This window comes from Andrena cerasifolii, chromosome 13 (genome assembly GCF_050908995.1).
Source record: "Andrena cerasifolii isolate SP2316 chromosome 13, iyAndCera1_principal, whole genome shotgun sequence".
NCBI lineage: Eukaryota > Metazoa > Arthropoda > Insecta > Hymenoptera > Andrenidae > Andrena > Andrena cerasifolii.
The window spans coordinates 9,200,586-9,223,348 of NC_135130.1; the positions used below are offsets into that span (position 1 = coordinate 9,200,586).

At 47.5% G+C, this 22,763-nt stretch overlaps 5 protein-coding genes across 11 annotated transcripts; 3 read left to right on the forward strand and 2 right to left on the reverse strand.

The window, feature by feature from the left end:
* The first annotated feature begins 208 nt into the window (after positions 1-208).
* Positions 209-12,010, forward strand: LOC143375641 (myogenesis-regulating glycosidase). Of its 6 annotated transcripts, XM_076824970.1 has the most exons (12): positions 216-530; positions 3,151-3,340; positions 3,383-3,431; positions 3,536-3,775; positions 3,868-4,155; positions 4,289-4,380; positions 6,238-6,437; positions 8,309-8,445; positions 9,108-9,326; positions 9,392-9,502; positions 9,580-10,575; positions 10,671-12,010. In XM_076824970.1, exons 1-12 carry the CDS (start codon positions 486-488, stop codon positions 11,575-11,577), a joined length of 3,474 nt encoding a protein of 1,157 aa, XP_076681085.1. In that variant the 5' UTR covers positions 216-485; the 3' UTR covers positions 11,578-12,010. The 6 variants fall into 6 exon arrangements, with proteins under 6 accessions (XP_076681084.1, XP_076681085.1, XP_076681083.1 ...); XM_076824969.1 differs by having other exon boundaries at positions 209-530; positions 3,151-3,431; positions 3,871-4,155; XM_076824968.1 differs by having other exon boundaries at positions 217-530; positions 3,151-3,431.
* LOC143375652 (nucleoside diphosphate kinase homolog 5) lies at positions 4,469-5,716 on the reverse strand. Its single transcript, XM_076825002.1, has 3 exons — positions 5,468-5,716; positions 5,010-5,402; positions 4,469-4,945 (listed from the first exon to the last, which is right to left on the reverse strand). Exons 1-3 carry the CDS (start codon positions 5,714-5,716, stop codon positions 4,469-4,471), a joined length of 1,119 nt encoding a protein of 372 aa, XP_076681117.1.
* LOC143376015 (uncharacterized) lies at positions 11,952-13,665 on the reverse strand. The gene is made up of 4 exons (XM_076825795.1): positions 13,381-13,665; positions 13,022-13,318; positions 12,655-12,960; positions 11,952-12,585 (listed from the first exon to the last, which is right to left on the reverse strand). The coding sequence occupies exons 1-4, from the start codon at positions 13,663-13,665 to the stop codon at positions 12,244-12,246; spliced, it is 1,230 nt and encodes a 409-aa protein (XP_076681910.1). The 3' UTR covers positions 11,952-12,243.
* Positions 13,528-16,947, forward strand: LOC143375650 (pickpocket protein 19). Its single transcript, XM_076824999.1, has 8 exons — positions 13,528-14,905; positions 14,975-15,175; positions 15,242-15,496; positions 15,591-15,702; positions 15,786-16,062; positions 16,350-16,503; positions 16,580-16,680; positions 16,751-16,947. The coding sequence occupies exons 1-8, from the start codon at positions 14,640-14,642 to the stop codon at positions 16,876-16,878; spliced, it is 1,494 nt and encodes a 497-aa protein (XP_076681114.1). The 5' UTR covers positions 13,528-14,639; the 3' UTR covers positions 16,879-16,947.
* A 4,816-nt stretch (positions 16,948-21,763) lies between these two features.
* Mrpl51 (mitochondrial ribosomal protein L51) lies at positions 21,764-22,734 on the forward strand. 2 transcript variants are annotated; one of them, XM_076825487.1, is made up of 2 exons: positions 21,764-21,903; positions 22,127-22,734. In XM_076825487.1, the coding sequence occupies exon 2, from the start codon at positions 22,201-22,203 to the stop codon at positions 22,684-22,686; it is 486 nt and encodes a 161-aa protein (XP_076681602.1). In that variant the 5' UTR covers positions 21,764-21,903; positions 22,127-22,200; the 3' UTR covers positions 22,687-22,734. The 2 variants fall into 2 exon arrangements, with proteins under 2 accessions (XP_076681602.1, XP_076681603.1); XM_076825488.1 differs by having other exon boundaries at positions 21,775-21,903; positions 22,200-22,734.
* The last annotated feature ends 29 nt before the right edge of the window (positions 22,735-22,763 follow it).

The following is a 22,763-nucleotide window of genomic DNA, read 5'->3' on the forward strand; positions in this document are numbered from 1 at the left end:
GAGCAGCGTATTTCCCAAGGCTTCTGATTTCAGAGCATGAACCTCCTCCTCTCCCGACGAACCGCAGCGGTATCCGCTGAAGATCGGTAACAGCGTAAACAGAGTAGTCACGCGCTCTGATTTGGTCACTCACGGGTTTTATCGATATCGGTAGTCCGTGGGCGGCAAGAGGGACGATATCTTGTACGTATACAAGTATGCGGTCTCAGTTTCACTGTCTGAGTAACCGCGTGCAAATCGTTGCCTGTGTGTACACGACGCGCTCGTGCGAACGCGTTACCGATACATTGAACGCGGTCTTGGAAGATATCGCTAAGTGGTTGCCGATATAAGGAACGGAAGATCAGTCTAAAACCACCTGTCTTCGAAGGTGGAGGTTCTCTCGCCTAATCGCGTCTACCCGCGGTGAAATCCACTCCGGAGGGCCTGAGAATCGCCTATCGCTAATTGCCTCGAGAGGCACTTGGAAAGATCCAGCCAGAATAATGGACGCGTTCAAAAGAAAACGGAAGAGGACCGACAGCCAGAAGGTGGGTGAAGCGTTTCTTCCGTCCTACCTCGGCCCTGGTACAACCGCGTGATTGATAAAGCTTTAACGAATTATAAGTTTTTTTTTTATCGAAGCTGCAAGAAGGCTTTGGAGCGATAAGAGGCGCTCGAACGCCCCGAAAAGTCGCGAACTTTGTTCCATCTATTCTGTCTTCTTTTTCTTTTTTTTTCTGTCGGTTTTTAGTTGAGGCTGAAATCGGTGATGCGAAGATTCGAGGTCTCCACTTGATTCTGCGACCAATACTTTGTACGGACAAACCGCAGCGTTACATAACAAGACACCGTTTGACAATTGACGTATTGATTTGCACCGTTTCGGAGTTACAGTGGATTTTCTCGATCTATTTAAAAAGCATCGCTCGTTGGGAGCGAACGGGCTGCTCTAGCGTCTGTAGATCGACTCTTTTAACACCTCCTGGAGCTCTTCGTACAGTGAACAGTGTTAAGGAAAATTGATTAAGAGTATTTAGCATAAATCACGCTCCTTTCGGAGATCTAACCAGTTTGGCGTCCGAGCAGATAAGTTGCTTTTTCCGTTCTCCCATTTTCCTGGAACCGGGATACTTGTGCCGATCATAGAAATTATCACGAACACCGACATTGAAACGTAGGAGCATAGCGATTGAAAAAGTTTTAAGGCAACGGATTCGCTGAGGAGTCCTCGTGCCGCGTTCCACTTCACCGTAGGCTGGTCCGTCCGATTTATGAGGCTATCGACTACTGTTTGTCTTTCTGTTGGGCGCTCGAATTAGCTCCAGGTCCGCGCTTTTCGGCAGCGCATGTCCTCGAGAGGAATTACGCTGTTTGCTCGAGACCTGCTTAAGGCTGAGCAAACGAAATTTTATTCAGTAATCCAGGCCACGGTCGTGCCTGTCTACTTATCGCTAGTGAAGCTTGTCAACGAAAAGTTCGACGAAGAGTGGATTCTTCCTTACTTAGTTCTCGGCGCCGTGTACTCCGTATATTGATCTCCGTTCAAACGACAATTACGAGGATCTAAAGCTAGGGAGAGGCGCCGAGGCGATGGGCGGCAATTCGTCGGAATATGATTGAAAGTTACTCGCGCGCGAGATATACATCGGCGTGTTACGTAAATTATAATGAACTTTGCAGCGGAACGAGCGCGGAAATGCATAGTAAAAATGTTGCTAATTAGAGTGGAGTAAAATCGAGGCACGCGTGGAAATTTTAGAGACGTGGCGAACGAGAGTAGAACTCACGTCGAAAGCGACTCGGTCTTTCGCTCGAGGTCGAAAGTCATCTTGCTGTTTCTACGGCTATCAACCTAATTTCACGGAAAAGCTCGTGTCTCTGCATGCAAACGAATTGGCCTAACACGTGAGGTCATCGTCGAGAATTTTCCTCCTTGTTTCCTTTGCTGCGGAGCCTCAGAAAATATTCCTTGGATCCGAACGCTCCTTGGATACGAAACAATGGTGTCCGCGCGGCGAGTCCGAATGCTCTTCACGCGCAAACCTTTGACGCCTCTGAGATAATGATTCCGATTGTCCTTTACAGGAGGCTTTGCTTTGTAACGAATGGAAGCTAGAGAATTGTAGCAGAGGGAGCACAATCGTCGTGAAATGCAGCGTCCTGCGTGGGTGACCAGCTCTATTCACGCGGCACGGAGCTCGTTAAGGGACTTCTCCGGCTTGGCGATTAACATCCACGAGATGCAAGCCGTTCAGAAGGATTCCCCTGATACGAGATAATCTCCGGCGTTATCGTGCATCAACAAAAAGCCCCAGCTAGGAAAACGTTTCGTTTGTTAATCGCGAGATTTAAACCGCGCGGCGTTTGCGCGTCACTTTAATCGTTTTATTGTCCCGCCTGTTTGAAATTCTGTTCGTTGCTCCGCCGAGCGTAAACAAGATAGGGGGTCTCCCGATAATGCCTGTTTCCACCGAGCGCGCGCTCGGCAAATATAGACTAGAGTCGTCGCAAATAAGTGCAAGCTGCAAATCACCGATCGGATGGCTGAATGTACTTATTTATTCCCGCCAAACAGGACAGCAACCGGAGTCTTAAGCTTCTCTTTTTTAACGAGGCGCGTCGCAGGCCTCGTGACTGTGAAACGGCTTCATCCTTGAGATTGAAATTAATGTGGCGCTGCGAAAATGGAAAATATGATAGCGCGCGCGACAGAGGCAGGGCATTATTAATTTCCCTTACATAATTGGAACGGTCCTGCACGCGCGAACCTGTCAGCTGGATGTTGCTTCCAGTGATTAATCGATCGCAAATACTATAATCCGATACCCCGCTAACGAGTCCGTTGAAGAGTGTAATCGTGCTCAAGGGGAATGATTCATCATCTGCATCGCGTTCTATACCTGCTTCAGATTTCGATGCGTCCGAACCACTTTGGATTTAAAAATAGGGGGAAACCGTGGCTCAAGGTCCACTTCCTTCCTAAAGTTTTACTATACGCGTAACTCCCCAAGACGATCCTTCCCGTCCCACTTGAGTCGAACCGACTGTACCACGCGTAACTTTAATCAACCTTAACTAGCCAGCTCCCAGCGACGGTGGTCCCTCATCATCGCCCCCTCTTCCCTCTGCCACTACGCTGCTCTCTCCATCCTTATTCTCTTTGCGCAGAAAGTATTGCTCTCCATCGTCGATCCCTGGGACGTGAGTCTGGCCAGTGTCGACCCGGTCGGCTTGGCGGAGCGTCGAGGCGTTTCTTTGTCGATCTTACCGCCTCGTCAGAACGGAAATACCGCGCAGGAACGCCTGTCTCCGGGTAGAACCGTCCGAATCCCATCGCCCTGGTACAAACCCGCGTACACCAGCCACCTGGAGCAATCTTCTGCCCCTCGAACCGCCGAATCCAGATCCCCCGAGCCCACCTGGGTGGATCCTTGGCACTCCTCGAGCAGGTAAACCGCGTCGTTTACCGGTGATTGTCCCTTCCGCGATTCTCACGCTTAAACTCGATCGATCGATCAAACATACCGAGAACGTTCCTTTCTATGCGACGAAGGTCACCAGTCGCGGCGCAGCCAAGCCCAGCGGAAACGCCGCAGAAATTAACGAAAAAGAAGGGTGAACAGAGCCAGGCGAGGAACTCGAGAAGAAGCTACGGCCTCCGGAACGATCAGACAATTCCGGACGACAATGGATTAATCGGCCCGACGCAGGAAATCACGCGGGATGATCTCGATCATGATCACAGAACTGGAGCAGTCGCGAGAGTGCGTTTCGAGAGCGAGGAACGGCCCAGGTAGTGCTACAATCTCGATCGCGGTCCACTTCTTTCCCCATAAGCTTAAAAATAGTCTCCCCGACCTGTTATTTTTTTTTTTTTTCACGCAGAAGCTCTACTTGGGGGTCGCCGTTAGAGGTAGATCGGCTGGACGAGAAGAGACAGCTGTACCAGTCGAGAGCAATCCAATTGCCTGGCGTGAGTCACTTGCCGTGTAATTCTCCGACGCGCGAGAAAGACAAGCGGACGCGAAGGGACAGTTCTGCGGTGGAGGACGATTCGAAGGAAAGCGACAGGGAGAAGCGTTCTAAACCGACCGAAGGAGCAGAGATTGTTAGTCGCGGATCTTTCGAGGACAAGGAGCTGGTGAACGTCGTGCAGAATCTGGTGACGTCCAGGTAGCTATTTGTTGCCAGAGATCGCTCTGCTCTATTTAGTAGAAGAATGCGAATAGCAACGACAGCGTGCTGATCATTAACCATGCGGCTTCTTTTATCGTTTATTAACACAGCGTGCATGTTGTGCTGTAAGGTATAGTCCCATCTTGCCTGGCACGCATCGAAGGATAAGCAGAAGATCGCCATGTGGACGGCGCGAGTCTCCAAAGGAAATGGACACAGTAGGTGAGGCTATTCCTTTAGTTTCTTTATTTAAGACGAGCACAGAGTGTGCATGCAAAGTGGCGAGTAGAGTATTTAAAAGGTTTGGAACTCATGTCGGAATCACGGCAAGGTCTTGCGGCAGTTTGGGCTTGTTAGGGTTGTTCAAGATGAGCCAATTGGCGAGCCACAGCACAGGATCAGCGGGTTTCAACTTGCAACACTGTAGCGGAAAGTGTTCGTCAGTTATCATCACCAAAATACAGACTAGGGATGCTTGAGAAATTGTTTCTTTTACCAATGATAGAGCTTCCACAAGGACAGGATTGATCGTCCCCCACAAGTAGTCAGCTGCTGGCTCGTTCTTCAGCAGAGGTTCGAGTATAACTGCAATAGAAGCATCATGATACTTAAATATACCGCGGGAACGCGCGTATAGTCTTTTATTACATTCAGGGAAGAAGAAGTGAATCTCTCTTTCAGCCTCCTCTCGGCTACAGCTTCCATGTATCGCGTTCTTGAAATCCTCGCCTCTTCTGCCGAATCTCGCCCTCATACTGTCAGGGTAATACACCCGAGCTTCCGTCACCTGTAACATTTAATACCGCCACTGGCTACAAGTACCCCAAAGCGACAGGGTATCCAGAAGTTACTTTAGTCGGCCCTATAAGCAGCTTCCAGTCGTCCACGGCGCGACGTTTCGCCAGAACGTGAACGACTACGGGGCCAGACGACATGTAGGCGATGAGGTGTGCGAAATGTAGCTGTCCATACTTGTCGGAGTAGAACTCGGAGACCTGCTCCGGCGTGAGCTGCAGCCAGCGCGTCTGATAAACCTCGAAGCCTTCCTCGAAGATACGTCGCTCGATCTGCTTCCTGTGGATCACCGCTTCTGGCTTTATGATCGCTAAGGTGCACTCGATGTCAGGCCTCTCCTCTCCTTCCTCCTCGTCCGTGCAGGGCACGTGGCAGATCACTGGAGGATGCCAAGGCGACTCTTCAGCTTCGCCGAGACACTCGCACTCTCGCCCGCGGACAAACTTGTACTATCCAGTGTCGGACAAGCGAATTATTATCTGCTTCTGGAAAAAAAGGTTCGCGAAGCGAGTACCGTTCTGGAGGAGCTTGAGGAGCAGGTCGAGCTTGCCAGCGATGCCTGGACCCCATCGGAAATCATGTACCCAATATCAGATTGCGAGGAATCCACCGGGACCCAATCATCCTTGTCCGAGACCGAGCCGCAGCTTTTTGCGCGTTTCGGTGGGGGATGGGATTTCGAACATTTCTTGAAGAGGGTCACCGTTTGCGGGGCAGTCTGGGCACCGTCAGCTTTCCTCTCATCCGCCGGGCAGTCGCACATTCTCGCGAGATTCAGCACTTTTCACTCCCGGTTATTAATTGGGTACTTTTCATTCTCCGCTTCGTCGAGGTTATAGATAAGCCATTTGGTCGACGCAATGTCGTTAGAAACAAAGTACCGTCTGCGGCCCTGAACTAGCTTCGGGCCTGGGGTTTTTCTAACCCCTGGTCAGCGTATGGCCGGTTCGGCGGGTACGTTCGACTCGCCGAAGACGACGCGACCGTTTATGACAGGATCGCTAGAAGCAAGGACAAAGTGCGAGTCGGCCCGAGTGCAGAGGGTATTCCGTGATCGGTTGCCATCGGGTCTACTTCGTGTCTGCACAAGTAAACCGCATTCTTATTAATTAAAGTATTTGCTTTAAACTCTGTCGACTCGATCTCCCGCTCACCCTCAGCCCAGCCCTGCGCGTCAACGATGCAAGTTCAAATTCCGTTGCATAGCCAAAAGCATGCGCACGCGTGTAACGAGCATTAGTTGCAACGAAGCTGAGTTACAACAGAATGTTTACGCGTTTCTAGACTGTTCAAAGGCGGCGGAAGATAACGAGGATACAGCGGAATCGAGGAAAGCAGCGGGACCCGTGAAAGACGAAGCGAGGGAGCGATTCCTTCGCCCTGAAACAACGGCAGGGCTTGGTGCGACAAGTATACGCAAAACGAGTGTGTCGATGCCGAGTAATCTGGACGAGATGGAGGATCTGCGAATCGTAAGGCACAAGGTGAGTCCAAGCAGCAGTGTAAAAGCGTTTATCATTGAGGAGACGAAAAGAATTGTATCAGAGCAAGAAACTTGCGTCGCGTATTCTTAAGGGGTAATTCTACTTTGAACCGCCGAAAAAATTAAGCTATCTTTAAAGATATTTTTCTCAGTAAGTGCAACGTATAATGAAATAAATCTTTTTTGTATTTATTAAGCCTCTCTTATATTATACCAAAAAAAAATTAAAAAATTTTGCAATTTATTTTAATTGTTCTTTTACAGTGTCAATACGGCACCTAAAAAAATGGGTATGATCACGGCGCAGGTGATTTCCCGACTCAGGCGAATCCGAAACATAAAATTCCAATAGATTCTTCATCTCTATGAGTGTCGCTATAAGCCCTAGCTCGATTAAAAATTTTTGTTGGAAACTAACAAAATGGTGCCAGTTTGAAAGAAAAAGGTTGATAAAACACCCAAAAGGATGCATTCTCGGGTGTTCTATGAGAAAAATCTCGGTTATTTCTCGACAAAAATTGTTACTTCAGCTAGGGGCCCATACCTACACTCATACAGATTAAGAATCTTTTGAAATTTTTTGTTTCGGATGAGCCTGAGCCGGGAAATCAACTACGCCCTAAACATACCCCTTTTCTTAGGTGCCACATCGACGCTGCAAAAACCCCATTAAAACAAATTAAAAAAATTCTTTTATTTGTTTTCTATAATACAAGAGTAGCTTAATAAATACCAAAAAGATTTATTTCATTATATGTTGTATTTACTCAGAAAAAAATCTTCACAAATAGCTTAATTATTCGACCGATCAAAGTAGGTAATGACCCCTTAAATCCCGCAATAACGGGCCCAATTTGCTCGAGGAGCCAATGGAAAGGCTTTTTCCCCTAAGAATACGAATGCTCGCGCGAAAAATATTTACATGCTCCGTTTGCGCACGTGCCTGCTGGCAAATCGAGCGACAACAACATCGTATCTATCCCTGACCGTGGATAATTACCACCAGCAGTCCACGCCTAGTCAGGGGATTACGAGGTACGCTTAATTTATCAGCTCGTGTTTACCCAAAGCGGAGAAAAGAAATTCGCAGCTGAAAAAGCACGGCGTTTTCCATAGTGGCGAACTCTGCGCCGGTCGACGTGTCTCGCTCGCGCGAATTCCATGCGTTTCGTCGCGTCACCGAACACCGCACCGTTTGATAAGCTTCCGAGGCGGAGTAACGCGTGAAAGTTCGTCACATGAGAGACCAGGGGGAAACGCGACCGCTGCTCTCCACGGACCAGAAGGATGCCAAGGACCATAGATACAGCTCGATCTATTCGCTGGAAAAGGCATTCGCTGATGCTGGAAAATCCAAGTTGGGCATGATAGAGGAGGTTCGTTTTCGGCGTGTGTGATCCGCGTAGCGTTTGCCACACGGTAGACTGTCGAGGAGACGAGGAAGCGTTGCTTTCCCAAGCGGTACCTATTCTCCTCCTTGGAATGTTAAGTTAGACATCGAAGATATACTTGGCGGAGAATGTATCTTTTAGGGACCGCGCGTCATTCACTAATTACGCAGAATATCCTTTAATTCCGCGACAGAGCCTGATAGTCCTTCATCCTTAATAGACACCCGCTACGAGATAGGTGAATCGTTTGGTTTTTCGTCGCACGAAAATGCTGGATTTCCGAGTGATTGCGTAATGTTTACCCGCCGCCAACCTGTGCATTAATCGAGCCGCTCCGTTCCACGTATCTGCGAGAGCAGTTCTCGAATGCGGTCGGCGGTGGTCGGTCTCGGTTCCCGTTGCTGTTCCGTAATACTTTCTAAAGCCAGTGTTTAAGCGCTGGAGGAATTGTCTCGATCAATTGGTGACTGAAATTCCCCAGGGAACCAGCTCAAAGTTCACGAGATCGGAGAGCGACGACAGCAGCAGCGTGACGTTCAGCAACAGCGGCTCCACGCCAAATGGAAGTCCGCTTGGGTCTGAGACCGAGGAGGAAGCGAACGACGAAGAGCTGGCCAAGTGAGTACCAATCCTTTCCTCGCGCAAAAGCAGAGCCTTACACGGCCGTAGAATATATATTGCGTGGCGGAATTCTACGCGCCTCTAAAGCTCTTGCCCAACGGAGCAGATTAAAAGAGTATACAAACGAGCTGTGACGTTAATGCCGAAGTGTCTGCGTGTGAATGTTTTTCCCCGACCAGATGAAACCAGTATTCATCTGTTTAAAGAGCGGTGTGCCGAAGGAGGATCATCTTCGGATTCGACCTTCTTTATATCGCCCCAGGGTTATCGCACTACGAGCCCGCTCCGAGACACTTAGACTCGTCCAGTCAGTCTCGGTGCTCGGGCATTAAAGATTGCTTGTATTTTCGTACACAGCTCTCCGTACAGGGAGAGAACGTGCGTTCAACTCTCGTCTTTCACTGCTCGACAGATTTGTCCGCGCACATTGTGTCTCGCCTCGAATTCGTCTCATATTTAGTCACGCACTGGATTAATTAGCGCGGTAATATTCTCGATGATTCGGAAAGAGGAGATTTGATTACGTCCGTGGAGTTTAAGATAACGCGATGATCCCGAGATACGACGTCGGCAGTGCTGTGTCGCTGCAAAGGTACAGGAAAGCGAGAGCGCGCTACAATTCCTTTCTCCTTCGTTCGTAACGGAGATGAATTTTGCAGAGTGCCGCTGCAAGCTCCTCCGCGAAGGAAGAGCAGGGCTGTGTCGCCGATGATAAATCAGAAGCTGGGGAACGATCCGATGGAGCTTCCCGGTGCTCAGAGCGCGAATTCTACGATAACCAGTGTGAACAGCATTAGCAGTCTGCTGAAGGAGAAGCTGCAGCTGTCCCTGCCGCAGGCTCTGCGTAGCAGCAAGAAAAGGCAGAACGCTGACTATCGGTAAGCCGAAAACACTCCATTCAACTTGAACTTTCAAGCTCCAACTCGCTCCTAATCTTTTGCAGGCTCCGAGCGTTCGTGGGAATACTATTCCTCTGCGTCGTTTTTCTCGTAGGATTCGCGCACATTTATTACACTCAGCACGTGCTGCAGCGAGCGTACTTTGACAAATTTAGGTAAGCGTACCGCGACACGAGGTACCTGCGTCGAAAATCTTCGCACTAGTTGATCCGCGATCTCGCGTCGCTTCCAGGTTCAATAAGAACGAGAGAGTGATGCACGTGTACAGCAGCACCGGGGCTGAGGTGATCGCGGCTCGCCTGGGTGTAGGGATCCCGCCCGACACCGGAGTATTCCCGTGCCTGCCTCATCATCAGAAGCAGGACACGGTTTGCCTCGAGTGGCTCCAGCAGACGCGATTGTACCTTGCCCACACGATGCACGAGGACATGCACTGTTACCATGTCACCTGGCAAAGCCTCAATCCTTCCTACAATCCCACCGATTGCTTCGATTGGTCCTCGAAGAGGGGCCACTGGTACGGCGCCGGTCAGGTGCAGAACATGCCCTATCCCCTTGAACGAGGACGCCTCGACCTGAGCCCCTTCGTCACCGGCGACATCGGCAAGCACCCGTTCGGGAACGTGCTGAAGAGGTACTTCTTGAACTCGAAGGGCGCAACGATACTGGTCGACCCAGAGACGCCACTCTACGTCTCCATCAACGCCAACAGGAGCAACGACTTCTGCCTGCAAGCGAACTTCGACGCTTTCGCTTATATCAATCGGCTGACGCCTCTCCCCCAATTGAACTACACCATCTGCGCGACGGACAACATGAAGAACCTGCACTCCTCCATGGCGGAGAAGTCTCTGTGGGACGGGCTGAAGCCGGACGAGCTCCACGCGGTGCACTCGCTGCTGTCCGAGCCGGTCTGGCAAATTTCACCCACCAACGAAGCCGCCATTTACAATTACACCGAGGATGTGATCGCTCTAGGATTTCTGCGGCAGGGCCACGTCTTGCTGAGCGAGGAGTGGCAGCCCAGCACTGGCGATTTCGTGCTGGACGAGGAACGATTCCCCTCCATGGAGGAGACTATCAATATCATCCATCGTCGAGGCTTCAGGATCGTGTTCACCATCCAGCCGTTCATATCCACGGAGTCTATGAACTTTAAGGACGCGGTTTCGAGCAGGCTGCTGATCTCCGAGCGGGGAAGCGATCCAAGAATTCCAGCGTTAACCAGGTAGGTGGATAGTCTCTTTCAAAAGCTTCTCGGCACTCAGCCGCCTAGTTCCCAGACATCCGCGTCAAGGCGAAAACTTTATATTCCATGCGCAGATACAAACAGAGCAACAGCGTCGGCGTTCTAGACATCACGAATAACAAGACTCTGCCCTGGCTGCAGTCCAAGCTCGAGAGCTTGATCATGAAGTACCACGTGAACTCTTTCTACCTGGACCTGGGCACTGCGCAGGACATGCCTCACTACTACAAATGCGAGCAGCCGCTGACGAACCCGGATCATTACAAAACGTTGTTCACAAGAGCGATTCTGGGATCCGTGCCAGTGATCGGCGTCTCGGGCGCGATTTCCAGGCCGCGGGCGCCAGTCTTCGTGTCCCTTCCCGCGTTCTCCTCCTCGTGGAAGGCGATTAAGACCGTCATTCCAACCGTTCTCACCTACGGAATGGTAGGCTACCCGTTCATCATGCCAGGCGCTGTTGGCGGAGACGTGGCTCTGCCCATGTCCGACAACAACCCCGACAATGACTTCGAGGTGAGCCTGCCGGACAAGGAGCTGTACATCAGATGGCTGCAACTGTCCACGTTTCTACCCGTGATACGGTTCACCCACTTGCCCAGCAAATACTCGGACGAGTCTGTGCTGGAAATAGCCAAGAGGCTGACAACGCTTAGGCAGAAAACGGTGACGCCGTTGCTGAAGAAGTACGCGAAGGAGACCCTCGACACTGGCCTGCCCATCATCAGGCCATTGTGGATGCTGGACCCGGGCGATCCGGCGTGCCACGTAGTCGTAGACGAGTTCTCCGTAGGGGAGGAGCTGATAGTCGCGCCGGTTCTCTACTCCGGTAGCAGGCAGAGGGAAGTCTATTTGCCAGCGGGAGTGTGGAGGGATGGAATCGACGGTAGCCTTAGGAAGGGCTCCAGGTGGATTCACAATTACAGGGTGGCCGAGGACAAGGTCGCGTATTTCGTGAAGATGCCCGACAACACGAGATTCTGATTTTAAGCGAGTACGTATCGAGCTGCTTTGTAAATAGATGACACGTTTCGGAATGACTGTGCGAAAATATGCAATCGCCAACAGGTTTGGTAGATTCGCAAAGACTCTGTAATCGCGTACATTATGCCGGAAACATTGTGGCAAGTGATCGATCCTATCGGTTCACCGCGTACGACGACCAAAGTGATGCTAGTACAGGCGTGGTTTCTCATCGTATTTGGCATTTCGAGGGAGTTCGTTCGAACGAGAGATTAATAGGAAGATATTCGTAAGACCAAGAAGTAGTTAAGCAATGATCGTTTCTGTAGAGACTGCCGATAGGTGATAAGAATTTAGGGAGAACGACGGGCATCAAATTCAAAACGCACACCAAATGCTTTGAAAGTATTTATTCGCTCATAGGTATACAGAAATATATTTATTTTATTCTCTACACTATATTCCTTTTATTAAAACCTCGCATACTTTAAGCGATGTATAAGTCGATCGAATATACGTCCATAGAAAGCTAATAGTAATAAAAAATATACGGTAAAAAGGGATCCGCGTTGTTGCAGATGTCAGCCTATTATTACGCAACGAAGTAGCTCAGGAGTGGTCTGCAGTGGTCAGGGACAGGAACGAGAATATTTGCAATCGTTTGACGCGCTCGGAACTCCGGTGATTTCAAGAAATCGTTCCCGGTAGTTTCTCGTCGCGTTGCTGTTGCTGCAACCGCTCCTCTGGCCGCTGTTCCACTGCACCCAAATGCGGCTGCACCGTGGGCAACGATTGCCTCGGCGAGCAGTTATCCAGAAACTTCTGGAGGCTGCACAGCTTCCTGAACTCCTCCTGAATGTGGTTCATGTGCTCCCATCGAAGGATCTTCAAATGCTTTATGTAATCAGCCTTGGGCCCGCGATGGCTCAACAAATCCTCCGCGAGCGTTTGACAACAGTCGCCCTGCATAGCTCGCGTTATCTCGATGCAGATTTCTTGTTGCGTCAGCTCTCGGCCCGGGTCCATGCTCTGAAAGATGTGTCCGTTAACGCGCGAGACCGTACGTAGATAAGTAAGAAAGAACACGTTACTCCTTACCCCTTCAGGGTCCATCGAGGTGCCAAACTCGTTACTGAGAGCTCGATCGATCAGACCGAGGATGTGATTCTTGCTAGCGTGAAGATCGAGATCACCCCCAGCGTAAACGTTCTTCCTGACGGTAGCCCCCCGATCATTGCCCTTAACGAGTATCTCGCAATGCGTGTCTTCCTGTATCTCTTCCCTGATAATCGGGAACTCGTCGTTCGGCCTGCAAGCGGAGCTCCGTAGAATAGCAGCCGGCTTGCGCGTTTTACAAAACCGCGCGCCCTCCGTTTGCTTCTGACCATCGTCCAGGAGCTTGGACTGCAAGAAAAGCGGAGATGAAACGCATAAACTAGTAAGACCAGCAGGCGCAAAGGTTTACCGCGTCATCGGCGTTGCACTTCAAGGAAGCCTGCAGATCAGACCTCCTCGTCGAGGTCGGTCGCACCGTGTTAACAGTGGCAGGCACCAAACTGTTATCGTTCCTTTTCACCGCCTCCTCCCGATCGTCCTCGACGTTTTCCAGAGGCGCGCTAGTCAGAACTAGCTTGCTCGTCTGTTCAGTGGGTTGCCTCGAAATCCGTGGCTCCGATCTCGGAACGCGATCTCTCCCGCGCTGCGCGGACTTCGCCAGAGTATCGCTGTCATAGTCAAAGTTCTCGAACGGCTCTGTCCGCACCTATGCGCGTGATTTTTAAATAGTTTCGCGTATACTCGGGGACGGCTAGAGATAGTAGCTACTTGGCAACCCCTCCAGTGATTGCCCTTCTTGAAACCGTTCCTCGTCGACGGCACGCGCCCGCAGCCAGTCTCGACGCTGTCGACTGCCTCGGAATTGCCGAAGGCCTCCAGCGCGGGCAGGAACGTGGGATCGTGCTCGATTCGGCGCGAATGCCTGTGACCGCTAGCCGGCCCCTTCCGCGGCTGATGGTACGCGTTTGGCATCGCCTGACTGCACGAGCACGGGTCCGTCTCGTCTATCCGATTCCTCAGATAGCGCTCGTACTCCTCCAGAACGTCCTTCATATTCTCCGAGTACCTGGGACGAAACAGTCTCGCTGATTCCACCGCGAAATCTGTCGCAGTCGAGCCGCCCGCGCGGACTGAACGTTACTTGGTTCTTCCAGCCAGAGGCATCGCTGGCTCTGGAACGCAGTGGCAGGAGGGGCAATGCTGCAGAATCTTCGTCCTCCTCCTTCGCCTTTTATCCAACTCCTCTTGCTCGAGCTTGGCTCGCGCACGCTCGTAATCGGGGCGAGTTGAATTGCGAAAGGAATGGTGCTCGCCGCCGTGCTTCTGCCTCCCGCACATCTGCGGCACGCAGTATTTCTCCGTTTTCTAAAACGATTACGTACCGATTATCCGCACGGCCGAGCTCAAACTGCCCGCTACCCTAACCGTATCTATCGAGCACCGTGCCATCGTCCCGACCTCGTCAGAATCTTCGGTTGAACGCTGACCGCGCAACATCCCGGACAGCCCGGAACCCTGTGAAGCCAGGTCCACCTCCGCTCATAATAAATTCGATTACACCGATCGCTTTCCCCCTCCTATCGAGCGAAACTACCCAACGGAAGGGACGATAAAGGGTAGAAAAATCTGTCCGCAGGGGAGTCGCCGATCTGACGTGTTACGCGCATACTGCGCCGAGGAAATCCATTGATTCGCGTGCTTCTCTTTTTCCGAGTCCAGTGTCAGAGCAGGCGTTGAACGCCAGGAATAATTTCACAGTTTCCTCTATTGCGCATTTACATAAATCTCTGCGACACAACTGCGCAGATTACAGGGCGATTCGAGCAGCCACTCTTTCATTGATCCATTCCACTTGCCAGTTGCTTTTTTTCCAGGACTTTGTCGTCGAAATCTACATTTATAATTAATAGTCGCGTGCGGTGATTTGGCGGGGCGATAAACGATCAGCCAGCGGGTCTGTATTGCCGCACTTGGCAGTACGAAAGTCACCAGCGCGGGCATAAGACGGGGCAGAGCGGGGACCAACCATGCCAAAGGTAGCGGTGAACTTAGCGCCGAAGGAAATCGGCGCCAATTCGTTTCTCGACAAAGAAATACTGCCGGACCTTCAGGCTCGGCGGAAAGCTACCCTGCAGGGAATTAAGTCCGTGCCAGAGGACGTTCCAAATCACGTTGGCATGCAAGCCATCAATCCCAAGTCGAACGTTGGGAAATACATGGTGGAGTTCGCTAGTGCCTCGAGTATACACGGCCTAAATCATTTGGTTGCTCCGAATAGACACCCAATCGAAAAGTAAATAGCCTTCGACGGGTTGACGCTGAAGGAGGACCCTTCGCCTGCAATAATTTATGAATAACACAGGCTACTGGCTGTCCTCTTCATCGTCGGAGCCCTTCTGTGCCTGATCTTCCTGTCGGCCCTCTTTTGGGACCGCTTTCAGAACAGCGCTACAGTGATCGTGGTGGATAACGACCGAGACCGATTCAGAATTCCCAAACCAGCTGTGTATATTTGCCCGGATCCGAACATAGAGGAAGGGAGAATTTCAGACGTGTTCGAAAGGTAAGGCGTAACGTTGCACGTGTGTACGCTCTCTTCCCGCGAAACTCTGATCTGCCACTTTTGTAGACATGGTGTCGAACGCGCCCCAGACGTAGAACAGTTTTTCACGTTTCTCGCTAATGTCGATTACGAGAAAATGTCGGCGACACCCCTATTCGACAAAGTACCGCCGAGTAAATGGTTGGAGATTCTTTACGACTTGCGAAAGGATGTTCCGCCGAACGTTTTAAAGGAGGACGACCCTTACGAGACCTGGGTGACGACGGAGAGGGGTGTGTGCCTGGTGTCAAGGAGTGTCTTTGCAGTCTACGCCACGCATGAGTCAGTAATTTTTCATTCTTAACAGTATTGTGGAAAGTTGACGGTATTCCGCGATAAAACGCTGATTAAACTCTCATCTTCTTGGTCTTTCGAGGTACTGGGCGAGCAATAACTTGACTGTTATTCCGATACCCAAGGAAGTGCCGTACTACGATCATAATAACGACAAATCGCAGGAATCGATCGCTCTGAAAGTGTCCGCCCATGTAATGATCGCGTTCGTATCCAGTTGCAGGGACAGTATACAGGGCGCTATTAATGTATACAAATTTATGTTCCATCGATGTAGTTTGGCGTATGCGATCCCTTTGAAATATTGTCGTACGACATCCAAATGAGATTGATACGGCAGAAAGTGTTGCAACGTGCGATCATGTCGATATCCGAGATCAAGACGGCAGCGAAGGTCAGAGAGCTCCGGGTTCATCAGAGGAAATGCAAATTCTTCAGCGATGGTGGCTTGAAAGCATGGCCGGTCTACACGTGGAACATGTGCGTGGAGGAGTGCAGGATGAGGGTGATACAGGATCGTTGCAAGTGCCGACCACACTTTACCAGAGTCACAGGTCAAGCAGGGGTGCACACGGGAGCCGCTTTTAGCGCCTAGCCGCGAGCAACCCGCCTGCACCGTTGCTAAGGTTTGAATCGGTGAGGAGAACCGCAGCAGGTACCAAATGCACGTACACGACTGCAGTTCGCCTCACCGATTCTAATCTTAGCAACGGGACAGGCGGGTTGCTCGCAGCTAGGCGCTGAAAACGGCTCCCTGTGCACCCCTGGCGTCAAGGGGTTACGGAAAGAGCAGCAATTATTGCCGATAGAGATGTGCATTAACGAACTCGTATTCTTGTAGGAGATGTAAATATATGCAACGCAATGCAGCTTCGTTGCATCGGTAATATAACGAGCGACCTCTTCCTCTACGAATACCCACCGCCTTTCTGCGGCTGCGACCCAAACTGCAATGTTGTTAAGTACCAAATGCGGGACAGCGAAAAGAGCGAATTGTATTTATCGATAGTAGCCGCCCTCGATAAAATAAGCATAGAATATAAGCCTAAAATTTACACTAATCGGTTTCAGATACTATACGCCGATAAGTTTATCTATTGTCTCTCTAATTATCAATTTTCCGCAAGTTATATATTATCGGTCGCTGATGTATGGATTCACTGACTTTCTAAGTAAGTGTTTGTAAATTTGGCATATAAAACGACGAAGGGTAAATTAATGAAGGAAAAATTTGTATCGCAGCTGGCGTTGGAGGAGCTGCTGGATTGTTTCTGGGAGCTAGCGTATTATCCTTCGTAGAAATATTCTATTACGCTACTTTACGTGTGTGCTTTTACGTAAGATATATAAAACTGAAGTATAAAAATTAGAAGGCAATTTGTATTCATGCAGTACGTTTATCGAATATTTTTTATTTGTATACTAACTAAAATGTATGGAATGACTATAAAAATAAACTTTATTAACAAAATGTTTGAAAGTCACTTATATGTATAAGTCACTGTCTCGAAACATCTGCGCCACTTCTCGCTCTTTGATTTGCTCCCCGGAGACGTTACTTAGTGCCACCTCTTTCCACATCATGTTCTCCTGTTACAAAGCCCAATTTTGTGCATTCTGAAAATTTTCGCCAGATTTTGGCCAATATATCAGGAGAACATGAAGTGGAAAGAGGTATTCTGAATTTCAGCTTCGAAGGCATCCTCGATTCTCTCTCCGAAGACGTTACTTAGTGCCACCTCTTTCGACATCATGTTCTCCTGTTACAAAGCCCAACTTTGTGCATTCTGAAAATTTTTGCCAGATTTTGGCCCAGGTATCAGGAGAACATGAAGCGAAAAGAGGTATTCTGAATTTCCGCTTCGAAGGCATCCTCGATTCTCTCTCCGAAGACGTTACTTAGTGCCACCTCTTTCGACATCATGTTCTCCTGTTACAAAGCCCAACTTTGTGCATTCTGAAAATTTTTGCCAGATTTTGGCCCAGGTATCAGGAGAACATGAAGCGAAAAGAGGTATTCTGAATTTCCGCTTCGAAGGCATCCTCGATTCTCTCTCCGAAGACGTTACTTAGTGCCACCTCTTTCGACATCATGTTCTCCTGTTACAAAGCCCAACTTTGTGCATTCTGAAAATTTTTGCCAGATTTTGGCCCAGGTATCAGGAGAACATGAAGCGAAAAGAGGTATTCTGAATTTCAGCTTCGAAGACATCGCCTTAAAGTAGCAAACAAGAGCTACGCCTTTCATGGGCCTTTAAACAGTTCTCGATTAATGTGATGCTTTTGAAAGACTCGAAGCTTGTAATTTCTGAATAGTATTCCATGGGCACTAGTTGCAAAATTTTCTTCAATATCGACTTATTAACAAAGGAAATCTATGGTATTCTTAAGGAAATACCATAGATATTTGGAATTTGGATAGGAATATGTAAAAGGTATTTCTGAATAATAATACAGTTTGTTTCAAGTTTCTTTCAATATATTTGCATAAAAGGCCTTTACAGTGTTACAATAAAGTATAAGGTATATAAAGTCACTATTTTCTTGTGATTACTATCAAGGTTTCCATCATTCCGTCGAAATATTCCGAAGTTAAAACCTGTAAGAAGAAAAATATTTTTAGTAACTTGACTTGTCTATTATTGAAAATGGGAGAAACGTTACAACATTTTGTCACGTATGAAAATATATTAGTAAAGGGAATAATTTTATTGTGCAACATGTTGATTGAAATTAGTCGTTTCAGATTTTATGTTTCCGGTAAGATTTAATATTAATTCCTACCACTCGTAGCACTGTAATCTTATTTTAGAATCAGTCGGTAACGTTGGGTGCGACACGAGAAGCGGCCAATTCAGCAACTACCTACTCTGAAATCTGTTCAAATGCTGTGCGTGTGTGCGTGCTTGTGTATGTGTGACATGTTTAGAGTTTAGAGTGTGCCAATGCGATGTAACTAATCTCACATACTGTAACTATATAGAGCGATTATTAATCGTGTATATTTCTGCTTTACAGGTAAGGAATTTTTACATAGAAGACGTTAAACCGGCTGCATTTTCGACTGGGTTCATTGATATGAAATTTGCACAAGATACTGCTTCAGCCGAACCCAGACCTAACCCAGACCTTTTTTTTTTTTTTTTCGTGGAGAAATCCCTAACGGATACCCCTAACCCTCCCCTAACCCAGACCTAACCCAGTTACACTTGCAACATTTCATTGTATTGCATTTCACTTATTTGAATAAATTGCAGTTAAGTGGTAAAAGAGTTTTTTTATTTAACGAGCACTACTTACTCCTTCCTATTCCAAATCACATATAAAAGATATGCTAAAAAGAACACCTAAAAAGATCCTTCCACGCAGAGTGGTTTTAAAAATCTTCGCATTAAAGCACTACTTTAAATATCCCATTCACTACTCTCAAACTCTATCGACATTCGTTCAAGGCTTCTACTTCTCTTCAGAGACATTACTTTGCGCTACCTCTTTCCACGTCATGTTATCCTGTTACGAAGCCTGATTTTAGAGATATCTGAAAATTTTGGCCAGATTTTGGCCCAGGTATCAGGAGAACATGAAGCGAAAAGAGGTATTCTGAATTTCAGCTTCGAAGGCATCCTCGATTCTCTCTCCGAAGACGTTACTTAGTGCCACCTCTTTCGACATCATGTTCTCCTGTTACAAAGCCCAATTTTGTGCATTCTGAAAATTTTTGCCAAATTTTGGCCCAGGTATCAGGAGAACATGAAGCGAAAAGAGGTATTCTGAATTTCAGCTTCGAAGGCATCCTCGATTCTCTCTCCGAAGACGTTACTTAGTGCCACCTCTTTCGACATCATGTTCTCCTGTTACAAAGCCCAATTTTGTGCATTCTGAAAATTTTTGCCAGATTTTGGCCGAGGTATCAGGAGAACATGAAGCGAAAAGAGGTATTCTGAATTTCAGCTTCGAAGGCATCCTCGATTCTCTCTCCGAAGACGTTACTTAGTGCCACCTCTTTCGACATCATGTTCTCCTGTTACAAAGCCCAATTTTGTGCATTCTGAAAATTTTTGCCAGATTTTGGCCCAGGTATCAGGAGAACATGAAGCGAAAAGAGGTATTCTGAATTTCAGCTTCGAAGGCATCCTCGATTCTCTCTCCGAAGACGTTACTTAGTGCCACCTCTTTCGACATCATGTTCTCCTGTTACAAAGCCCAATTTTGTGCATTCTGAAAATTTGTGCCAGATTTTGGCCGAGGTATCAGGAGAACATGAAGCGAAAAGAGGTATTCTGAATTTCAGCTTCGAAGGCATCCTCGATTCTCTCTCCGAAGACGTTACTTAGTGCCACCTCTTTCGACATCATGTTCTCCTGTTACAAAGCCCAGTTTTGTGCATTCTGAAAATTTTTGCCAGATTTTGGCCCAGGTATCAGGAGAACATGAAGCGAAAAGAGGTATTCTGAATTTCAGCTTCGAAGGCATCCTCGATTCTCTCTCCGAAGACGTTACTTAGTGCCACCTCTTTCCACATCATGTTCTCCTATTACAAAGCCCAGTTTTGTGCATTCTGAAAATTTTGGCCAGATTTTGGCCCAGGTATCAGGAGAACATGAAGCGAAAAGAGGTATTCTGAATTTCAGCTTCGAAGGCATCCTCGATTCTCTCTCCGAAGACGTTACTTAGTGCCACCTCTTTCGACATCATGTTCTCCTGTTACAAAGCCCAATTTTGTGCATTCTGAAAATTTTTGCCAGATTTTGGCCCAGGTATCAGGAGAACATGAAGCGAAAAGAGGTATTCTGAATTTCAGCTTCGAAGGCATCCTCGATTCTCTCTCCGAAGACGTTACTTAGTGCCACCTCTTTCGACATCATGTTCTCCTGTTACAAAGCCCAGTTTTGTGCATTCTGAAAATTTTGGCCAGATTTTGGCCCAGGTATCAGGAGAACATGAAGCGAAAAGAGGTATTCTGAATTTCAGCTTCGAAGGCATCCTCGATTCTCTCTCCGAAGACGTTACTTAGTGCCACCTCTTTCGACATCATGTTCTCCTGTTACAAAGCCCAATTTTGTGCATTCTGAAAATTTTTGCCAGATTTTGGCCCAGGTATCAGGAGAACATGAAGCGAAAAGAGGTATTCTGAATTTCAGCTTCGAAGGCATCCTCGATTCTCTCTCCGAAGACGTTACTTAGTGCCACCTCTTTCGACATCATGTTCTCCTAGTACATAGCCCAGTTTTGTGCATTCTGAAAATTTTTGCCAGATTTTGGCCCAGGTATCAGGAGAACATGAAGCGAAAAGAGGTATTCTGAATTTCAGCTTCGAAGGCATCCTCGATTCTCTCTCCGAAGACGTTACTTAGTGCCACCTCTTTCGACATCATGTTCTCCTAGTACATAGCCCAGTTTTGTGCATTCTGAAAATTTTTGCCAGATTTTGGCCCAGGTATCAGGAGAACATGAAGCGAAAAGAGGTATTCTGAATTTCAGCTTCGAAGGCATCCTCGATTCTCTCTCCGAAGACGTTACTTAGTGCCACCTCTTTCGACATCATGTTCTCCTAGTACATAGTCGATTTTTGGGCGTTCTCAAAATTTTTGCCAGATTTTGGCCCAGGTATAAGGAGTTGCAAAGGACAAATTTTTTCCAACAATGTTGCAAACGAAAATTCGCGAAAACGTAACAAAGTTGCAAAGGGCAAATTTTAACAATGTTACAAATGAAATTTACGAAAACGTAACAAAGTTGCAAAAGACAAATTTTTAACAATGTTGCAAACGGAATTTTGCGAAAACGTAACAAAGTTGCAAACGACAAATTTTTTCCAACAATGTTGCAAATGAAATTTCGGTGTTAGGAAATCAAAATCCCGGTTTGCTACGTTGTTACGTTTTCGCGAGGCGCTGAATAATTAATCTAAGTACTTACCTGCGTACTTACCACATTCTGCACGACGTAATCCGATTAGTTTCTTAGTTAAAAGAATTGTAGCATTGTATAGCTTAGTGTGGAGTGTTATTTGTGATGTGTCATATGTAAAGTGTAAGTGTGATGTGTGATAATTGAAGGCACTTACGAAAAATATAGTTCCCTGGGATGCTAGAGCTTATTACACAGTGCAGAATTATCCTCTACGATTTTTTTCTAACCTGACCTGGGCAGAACTACAGCCTGACAAAGTTGCAACAATCACCCTGTATATGAAAAAAAATTAGTACGAAATTTTTACAAAAGAGGGCGCCATTTTTGGTAACTTGCAATAGATGGCGCGCACTATCAAATTCCTGTGGTATCATCGGTATCCATATAAAATATGAAATAATGTGATTAAACGTATCGTAGAAGTGTCGGAAATAAATTTAATAATAGTGTAAAGCGTGCCAATTGGTATACCATCTTAAAAGGTAAATATCACATTAATTGCATTACTTTGTTTTAAGAAGTTAATGCATATGAAAAAAGTAAGGTTAATTTAAATTCTAAACGCAACTGTTGCCAGTCTTATTAAAGATATGGATTCCGTTTACGAAGCAGCGCGTTATGAAAGAATTTAATCATTTTTATCCATGCATTCCACTATTTAATGTAAATTCTATAAAGTTTACTAATAATTTTTGCATATTTCAGAATCGAATTAGTAGTTTAGAAGAGATTAATAGGTTATAAAGACACATCTGCAGTGATAGTAATTAATATCTAGCATGTCATGGTTTATGAGTACGATACGTGCAGCTGCAAATGTATGGACACCACAAGTAACATCAACAAGGTTACGCCATCACGCGGACAAGGTAGCCAAAGGCCCGCTCATACGACGTTACGGTTATGACGATCCTATAGATATGAAAGGATTGTTACCTCGGGAAAGCGATAAAAAGCTGCCAATGCCAATCTACAGACCTAAGAATGCATGGTCTGAAAAGAGGGCACTCTTTGGCCAAAACGATTACATCGACATTCTAGGCTCGGATAGTCTGCATCCCACTAGAATCTTGTATAATGTACCCTCTTGGCTGAGGGGTGTAAAAGGAAACGAGTATCAGGTGCTGCTGAGAAAACGAAAGATGTGGAGATATGGTATATTCCCCATAGCAAGACCAACAAAATGGAGAGATCTAAATAAGAGAATAAGATATCTGTACAAATTCTTAAATAGGAAAACTAGAACTTCTGCTAGCAGTCAGTAATATGTATCTTGTTAACATGTATAATAAAAATAAAGAATACCATCATAAGTGTAGTAATTTTCTTATACGCTCGACCT

Excerpts from the sequence above, each read along its gene's own strand:
- LOC143375641 (XM_076824968.1), top strand. The coding sequence starts at position 486 with ATGGACGCGTTCAAAAGAAAACGGAAGAGGACCGACAGCCAGAAG. Across the intron at positions 3,432-3,535 it reads CCTTGGCACTCCTCGAGCAG|GTCACCAGTCGCGGCGCAGC; the intron begins GTAAACCGCGTC and ends TATGCGACGAAG. Across the intron at positions 4,156-4,288 it reads CAGAATCTGGTGACGTCCAG|GTATAGTCCCATCTTGCCTG; the intron begins GTAGCTATTTGT and ends TTGTGCTGTAAG.
- LOC143375652 (XM_076825002.1), bottom strand. The coding sequence starts at position 5,716 with ATGTGCGACTGCCCGGCGGATGAGAGGAAAGCTGACGGTGCCCAGACT. Across the intron at positions 5,403-5,467 it reads CCTCAAGCTCCTCCAGAACG|TACAAGTTTGTCCGCGGGCG; the intron begins GTACTCGCTTCG and ends GACACTGGATAG. Across the intron at positions 4,946-5,009 it reads TGCTTATAGGGCCGACTAAA|GTGACGGAAGCTCGGGTGTA; the intron begins GTAACTTCTGGA and ends TAAATGTTACAG.
- LOC143376015 (XM_076825795.1), bottom strand. The coding sequence starts at position 13,665 with ATGAAGGACGTTCTGGAGGAGTACGAGCGCTATCTGAGGAATCGGATA. Across the intron at positions 13,319-13,380 it reads ATCACTGGAGGGGTTGCCAA|GTGCGGACAGAGCCGTTCGA; the intron begins GTAGCTACTATC and ends TCACGCGCATAG. Across the intron at positions 12,586-12,654 it reads CCTCGATGGACCCTGAAGGG|AGCATGGACCCGGGCCGAGA; the intron begins GTAAGGAGTAAC and ends CACATCTTTCAG.
- LOC143375650 (XM_076824999.1), top strand. The coding sequence starts at position 14,640 with ATGCCAAAGGTAGCGGTGAACTTAGCGCCGAAGGAAATCGGCGCCAAT. Across the intron at positions 15,703-15,785 it reads CTCTGAAAGTGTCCGCCCAT|TTTGGCGTATGCGATCCCTT; the intron begins GTAATGATCGCG and ends CCATCGATGTAG. Across the intron at positions 16,063-16,349 it reads ACACTTTACCAGAGTCACAG|GAGATGTAAATATATGCAAC; the intron begins GTCAAGCAGGGG and ends GTATTCTTGTAG.
- Mrpl51 (XM_076825487.1), top strand. The coding sequence starts at position 22,201 with ATGTCATGGTTTATGAGTACGATACGTGCAGCTGCAAATGTATGGACA.